This window comes from Nelumbo lutea, chromosome 8 (assembly GCF_056320005.1).
Source record: "Nelumbo lutea isolate HS-2025 chromosome 8, American lotus-T2T, whole genome shotgun sequence".
Lineage (NCBI taxonomy): Eukaryota > Viridiplantae > Streptophyta > Magnoliopsida > Proteales > Nelumbonaceae > Nelumbo > Nelumbo lutea.
In genome coordinates this window covers 34,919,101-34,926,291 of record NC_142691.1, presented here as the reverse complement: position 1 = coordinate 34,926,291, position 7,191 = coordinate 34,919,101, and the positions used below count along the sequence as shown (strand labels likewise).

The window sequence follows — 7,191 nt, the reverse complement described above, 5'->3', positions numbered from 1 at the left end:
CTCTAAAAGGATCTTACTGGTTGTCATATAAAAAACAACTCAATTTAAGACCTAATGTAGTATGATTATCAAGTTTGGCGTTAGCCGCAACTTCCCACTTTGCTCATCTATTTACAAGGTCTAGGGCATAGTTGGAAATTAGTCCATGTTCAATGTTTCTTACAAATACTCACTAACTGTACTTAGGGTTTAAACCCAACAGCTAAGACAAATTATTCTACCAATTCGATAGCACATCAGTGTTAGCCTTATCAAAATAAACTCTCCAAGTTTATCAAATGGTTGTGAACCTTTTAAATTAATATTAGTCATAAGGTATCCAATTTAAGGTATAAATAATAGAAATATATATATATATATATACCAATTTGAACATAAAATAATAATGTATTGATATTATTAATACATAAAACTCAATGTACATCAATTTGTTTGGAGCTAAGGAGATACATTGTCTAACAACTATTACATGAATTGATTGGTATCTTTTTTGACTCAACTACCAAGCACGTAATTGGATGAGACACCGTTAGGATCTAATGTTTGGTGGAGCCTAGTAATGATTGTATCAATCATTTACCTTTATTTGGTTGTAACTAATGAAGAAGTTTATATAATTACAGAATTGATAGCAATAAAGGGCACCAAACATTTCGAACTTCTTTTCTTTTCTCTGTAATTCTTCCCTTGTGAGTGGTGAGTATCCACAATAGGTTGGGGAAATCCCAAACTGTTCTCTCAAGAACAGGACTGTCTAACACAAACCTAAGTAAGCAATATTGAATTGTGTAGAAAATGGTAAGAGCCTCCAAAAGGGGAATGGCGATTCAAGTAATTAAAGCATTTGTAGTTCTCTTCTTTATTACTGCCATTTGTAATTTTTGGGGAAAAAATTGAGCATAACTATGGTCCTCCATCCAAGTTATAATCTCTCTCTTCTCTCTTTCGTGTGCATGCACTGCTCACTTGCCCTCTCGCTTGCTTGCTCTCATAGTTGGAAAAGACAAAAGCAAGCAAAACCAGAGGGTGGTGGCTTCTATGGTTTAGTATTTTTTTTGAAATATCTATTCTTTTGTAAGTTTTTTCTTTTTATAATTTTTATATTTTCCTGTAATTTTTTATTTGTTTACAAATTTGTGTTGTTTTATAACTTTTGCTGTTTTTTTTTTTATAATTTCTATTGATCTACCTTTTTTGTTTTTATTCAATTTTTGTATTTTCTACATTTTGTGTTTTTTTTTGTACTTTCTGTTTTTTGTGCATTTTATGTGTTTTTATTTTATTTTTTACATTTTCTAAAACTTTATTATATTTTCTACACTTTTTTTACTGTTTACATGAAATATACAGTTTTTATGATTTTTTTTATTTTAATTGATTTTTTTTGAATTTGTCATTTTTAATCTTTTTAATTGAAGTATATTTCTATGCTTTTATGCATTTGAAATACTGAATAGGTTAAGAAATCCCATTAATATTAATGGATCATATGGGTGCAAATTAAATAGGGTGAATCAGGGTAAGGGTGGGTCATATCACATCCGTACCCCACAAGTGGGATGCCCATCTCCTAACCCAGGTGCAGATAAAATTCGATCCCAAATCTCCACTAGGATTTAGGATCAGTAGGAGGACCTTACCAACCAACTAGTTAGTAGCATGAGTGTTCACCCTTTTTTTTTTAAGCCATCGTAGTGTTCACTTTAAATCCTCTAACTATGCTTAGGCTTTATTTTGGTCTTGATTAGTCTAAGCTACAAGCCCGGACTTAACCCATGTGTAAGCTCATTATAACAATCCGAGACAAAGTCTAAAGAACCGACTTTAACTCATTTCTGATTTCTTTCTGATAAAAAATGACAATGGGAGGAGAAAAAGAGTTTTTCAGATAAATTATTTCAGCTACATTCAACACCTGAGAATTAATAATTTTTCTCACTGTGTACAATTATTGAAGTAGTTCACCCATTACTCCACGCGCTTCTACGTTCAACTTAATTATTGCCAGAACAGCAATAAATTAGATGTAATCCTTCAAATTTTTATTTAAATTTCAGAATATTGCTTAACAATAAAACAACAGGTTCAATTCTTTATTCAGTTCTTCTAGATTTACCGAACCATCCAAATTCCCATTTAGTTCTCCCATTAGACATCATTTAACAACAAACTAATGCTTAATCTAAAACAATAGACCCCCAAATCATACCAAGTGGAGTATTAAAACCTTACCAACAAATAGACAAAATCAGAAGTTTTCTTTTACTTTTTTTTTTTTTTTTTCTTTCTTGTAAAAAGCAATAAGTTTTTCAGTTCACCCACCTCAGATGTTACCCATTTATAGTACCATTAAATAATAAACTATTCATGATATAATGATCTACCCCAACTTCAGCTTCGCCCATCAAGGAAAGCCTCCTCTTTATTTAAAAGCTTATTTACTATAATAGACAATAGAATAGAATAAGTTGTTCAGTTCAGGCGTTCAGCTATATAAGCTGCAATTAAAACTACTGATCAAACCAAATGATGGTCCCATTAAATAATAAAATATTATTCATGAGTACACTGATGTATCCAACTTCAATTTCAGCAATTAGAGAGTCCATAACCTCTTTAAAAGCTTATATTCATTGAAAGACAAAACAATAAGCTGTTAAATTCAGCCACTTCACCTGCTAGCAAAACTGATCACACCCGGTTACGGTACCGTTTTTTACGGTAGGTACCAGTTGTGGCACCATTAACTCTCACAAAAGTGACGTACAGTAGGATAAAAAACTGGGACTGTTATTTATCATTAAAAACTTGTGTGGAAAATTTTGCACTGATGCACAACGTAACTTCAATCGTAACAGACACGTGGTTTGAATAATTATATCCAAGAGATCCACCTGTTTGCAGCAGTCACGTAGGCATGTGATCTGCCCATAAGCAGAATCTAATCCCTGGACGGTAGCACCAACGTTAATTGATAGCCCCCCTCAGCCCCACTTCTCTTCATGCAGCAGCCAAGCATTTAAAAAACACTCAAACGCCTCTGCCTCTGCCTCTGCCTCTGCCAGCCACTAATCCTCGACCACACAGCTTAGCTCTAATTACATACTAAAATGTCTCATTAGAGTGTGTTATATTTCGACTCATGGCAACCATGCAGATGACCTAGATCCATTTGATTCCCATTCCTCACAACATTTGCCACGTGGCAAAGCTTGTATAAATGAGGTTGGAAAATCAAGGTACGTCCAAACAAGGAAATCCCTACAAAGAACAATATAACACGTGGCGCTCTATGCATGCGTTTTGAAATGATTTCAGCCCATTTGTATGGGTCCTCGTGTCCCTCCCCAACACACATCTCTCTCTCCCTTTCATTCACGCTCTCTCTCTCTAGACTTAGAGTCTATACCTTCTCACTAAACACATTCGGTCAAGCAAAAAAGACCAAACGAAGAGAGAGGACCGCCGAGTCGTCCCATAAAAGCTTCCACTTGCAGCTCTCTACGAACATTATTTTTTATTGATAATTAGCAGAAAATAGAAAACAATTTCTTCTTTTTCTGTAACCTTCTCGATGATCGTGCAGGGCTTCAAATGAATCCCCCTTTTTTTTCTTACCACCTCTATATCTGTGTCCTCCCTTCTCACTGCTACTCGTTCACCTTCACCATTTCCTCGCCTCCTTGTAACTTTCAAATCTCTGTCTTATGCCTCTCTTCCCTTCTATTTCCCAAACTACCCCTCTCATTGTCACACACACCAACACAACCAGCATGGACTCGTCTCAAAACTGGCTCGGCTTCTCTCTTTCCAACCAACAGCAGTTACAGCACCCTTCAGATTCGTCTCAGCTCTGTCTCTTTGAAGCTTTCGACACTAATCACAGTCAGTATTCAACGATATTTGTATTTTTTTTTTCTTTGATCTCCGAAGATAAAAGAAAAAAAAAATGACAAGAAAACGCATCTGGGTTTTGGTTTTTAGTCTTGGTTTCTGATTCTCTTTTGTTTTTGAATTTCTTGGTGATCTCCCGTAGAGAGAGTAGATAGAGTGGAGGAAGATGGGGGTAGTGCAACAGCAAACCTGTCGATGTTCCCAGTTGGTCCAAAGCTTGAAGATTTCCTTGGCGTTTGCGGCAGTTCCGCTGCCGGTGCCGGAACTGCAACTGGGGCTTCAATGGGTCAGTTTCCCTGTGAGAACCCAGCGTCGGAGCCTGAAAATGGCATTTATGATTCCGAGCTAAAGACGATTGCTGCTAGCTTTTTGCGTGGGTACTCTACTGAACAGACCGAAACTGAGAAGCCGGTAGTTCCGGTGGAGTCGGCCTCAAAGAAGGCGGTTGATACGTTCGGACAAAGAACTTCAATCTATCGAGGAGTTACCAGGTAACTTTCCTTGGTTTTCGTTACAAAACAATTTTTTTTTTTGTGTGAATTTACAATAAAGGGTTTGCTTTTTGGTTGGTAGGCATCGATGGACCGGGAGATATGAAGCTCATTTGTGGGACAACAGTTGCAGAAGAGAAGGACAAAGTCGGAAAGGAAGACAAGGTAACTTTTTCATTAGGGTTTTCTTCTTTTCTCAATAAGAAAAAAAATAAAAAATAAAAACAGAAAAGAAAAATGGTATCCTGCTAGAGTGCAAAGCCTCAACCGGAGCATGCGATCTGTTACTGAAGGGTCCTGATTGAAAGACCGGGATGATGGGCAAAAATGGAAAAGAACTTCAAGGGTACAAATCCCAACATGAATGGGTAGTGACACTGATCCAACGGTTTACGGTTCAGATCATCTGGCTACCGATGATATTGCAATCACTGAAGACGCTCATTATATCTGAAGTCGCTGTTTTGCTACCATCATACTCTTTTAATGTATCTGTTCTGTGACTTCGGTTCCTGATCTATAGTTTCTCTCGTTGTGGATGCATGTAAACGACGAATGATTGCTGCCATGGTTGAAAATCATCATCAGTTTATTTGGGTGAGTTTTCTCGGCGGTCTTCTCATGAAATAATCATTATTTTATTTTTAAGGTTTCAGTCTTTCAGATAATCGATACTGATGAAAAAGGGTTTTCAGATAATCGATTGCCTTCTTACTTGTTTTTTTTTTTCTTTTTTTCTTTAAATATATTTTAGGAGGTTATGATAAGGAAGAGAAAGCTGCCAGAGCATACGACCTTGCAGCTCTCAAATACTGGGGTCCAACCACTACCACAAATTTTCCGGTAAGTTGGTGTCAGATTCCGGCGAGTCAGAACTTATCTGGTTCTGATTAGTATTTAACGCGTTGTTACTTTCTTTAAGGTTTCAAACTATGAGAAGGAGCTGGAGGAGATGAAGAACATGACCAGGCAGGAGTTCGTTGCTTCACTTAGAAGGTATAGACTAGAGAATCCATATTTCCTGTTTATTCATTAAAGTATTGGTTGATGCTGTTATTTAATGGGTTTTCTACTCTACAGGAAAAGCAGTGGGTTTTCAAGAGGAGCCTCTATTTATCGAGGTGTCACAAGGTTTGTTCATTGGACTCACTGTGTTCTCTTAATCATGGATGTTGGAATAGTTATTCTGTAGTTATAAAGATTGAACGGTTGTTATCATTAGATTTTTTCAATCTGTTTTACGAGCTAAAAACAAATATGGTTTTCTTCCTTCTGGGTTTTTCAGACACCATCAACATGGAAGATGGCAAGCAAGAATAGGGAGAGTTGCAGGCAACAAAGATCTCTACTTGGGAACCTTCAGTTAGTATTTCTATCGTTTTATAAAGATGAATATTGTTCTGTCGTTTGTGGGGTTGTGAACTGTGTACTAACGTATGGTTGAATTAAATTTCTGTCAATCAGGTACCCAAGAAGAAGCAGCAGAAGCTTATGATATTGCAGCTATCAAGTTTAGAGGAGTGAATGCAGTGACCAACTTCGATATGAGCCGATATGATGTGAAAAGCATTGCCAATAGCAATCTTCCTATAGGAAGCATCACGAGCAAAAGCAAAGCTTCTTCAGAATCAGTTTCTGATAACAAGAGTAACGAGGGAAGTAAGTCGGACGATTCGTCAGTTTCGTTTGTATCTCAGCCTTCATCATCTACTCTCAGTTTTGCCATTCCCATTAAGCCAGACCCCGCAGATTATTGGTCTATTATTGGCTTTCAAAACCCTTCAACATCATCCTCTCAGAACAATGTAAAGAACCTTGGGGTAGTATCAACAGCAGCAACTTTGTTTCAACCTTCAACAACAAATGGTGCTTCTGCATTTCAGAATCTGTCACCAAGCTTCAACATGGATTTCTCCACAACTTCATCTATTAATGAAACCAACGATGGGTTCTTTAATGGTGGGTTTCTTCAACAACAACATCAGAGTAATTCTATCCCATTGGCTACTCCCATTACTGTAACTGGGGGCAACAGTTATGATGGTTCTGCTTATGGTAGCTGGGTTACGCCTCTTCATGCATACCAATCTGGAAAGCCCAATCTTTCAGTGTTTCAGACACCGATTTTTGGTATGGAATGATCTCAGTAGTGGAAGGGAGGAGAATCTGTGACATCAAGGGCAGCAACATTGCTAACGTACGCAGCATAGCCAACTTGAACAGATGAGATGAACTGACAAATCCTTTCAGAGATAGCAGAGCTGACAGAAGACTAAACTAACAGAAATCTAAGTTACGGTTATGTTCCCGTTTTTTTTCTTCTCTTTTTTCCCTCTCGGGTTTCTTTTCCCTTTTGCTTTATTTTTTTCTTTACTGACATTATTCATATATGGGTATAAGGGGAAAGAGATCCTTTTGTATCTTTTATCCATCCTATTGGTATTTAACTATCTATGATATGAAGACAGTCCAAATATTATTAGTTCCCATGCTTGTTTCTTTAATTATTGTTATTATTATTATTATTCAGAGTTTCAGGCTAGGATCTATTAATAGATTTTCCCCCTTTGTCTTCATTCTCCCCATAACTTGGCTTCTAAATATCTAAGGTTCGCATCTATATATTATTTTTAGTTGCAGCTATATTTCTAAAGGCAATCTATGTAGCTCTATGTAGCCTAAAAGAAAATATAGTTTAATTTGCTAGATGTTGGAGTTGGACAAGCAAAGAAGAATAAAATGGAGATATTCTATTCGGCTATTGCTAACGCAAATGGAAAGAATTAAATATATGAAAGATGCAAAT

The 7,191-nt window shown here is 36.7% G+C and overlaps 1 protein-coding gene across 1 annotated transcript; it reads left to right on the top strand.

Moving 5' to 3' along the window:
* The first annotated feature begins 3,579 nt into the window (after window positions 1-3,579).
* Window positions 3,580-6,872, top strand: AIL5 (AINTEGUMENTA-like 5). Its single transcript, XM_088959102.1, has 9 exons — window positions 3,580-3,885; window positions 4,037-4,385; window positions 4,468-4,550; window positions 4,974-4,982; window positions 5,140-5,228; window positions 5,308-5,381; window positions 5,466-5,516; window positions 5,671-5,747; window positions 5,850-6,872. The coding sequence occupies exons 1-9, from the start codon at window positions 3,708-3,710 to the stop codon at window positions 6,524-6,526; spliced, it is 1,587 nt and encodes a 528-aa protein (XP_088815228.1). The 5' UTR covers window positions 3,580-3,707; the 3' UTR covers window positions 6,527-6,872.
* The last annotated feature ends 319 nt before the right edge of the window (window positions 6,873-7,191 follow it).

Bases quoted from the DNA above. Each gene is read 5' to 3' on its own strand.
- AIL5 (XM_088959102.1), top strand. From the start codon at position 3,708: ATGCCTCTCTTCCCTTCTATTTCCCAAACTACCCCTCTCATTGTCACA. The intron at 4,386-4,467 runs GTAACTTTCCTT...TTTGGTTGGTAG, and splicing joins ATCTATCGAGGAGTTACCAG to GCATCGATGGACCGGGAGAT. The intron at 5,382-5,465 runs GTATAGACTAGA...TCTACTCTACAG, and splicing joins TTCGTTGCTTCACTTAGAAG to GAAAAGCAGTGGGTTTTCAA.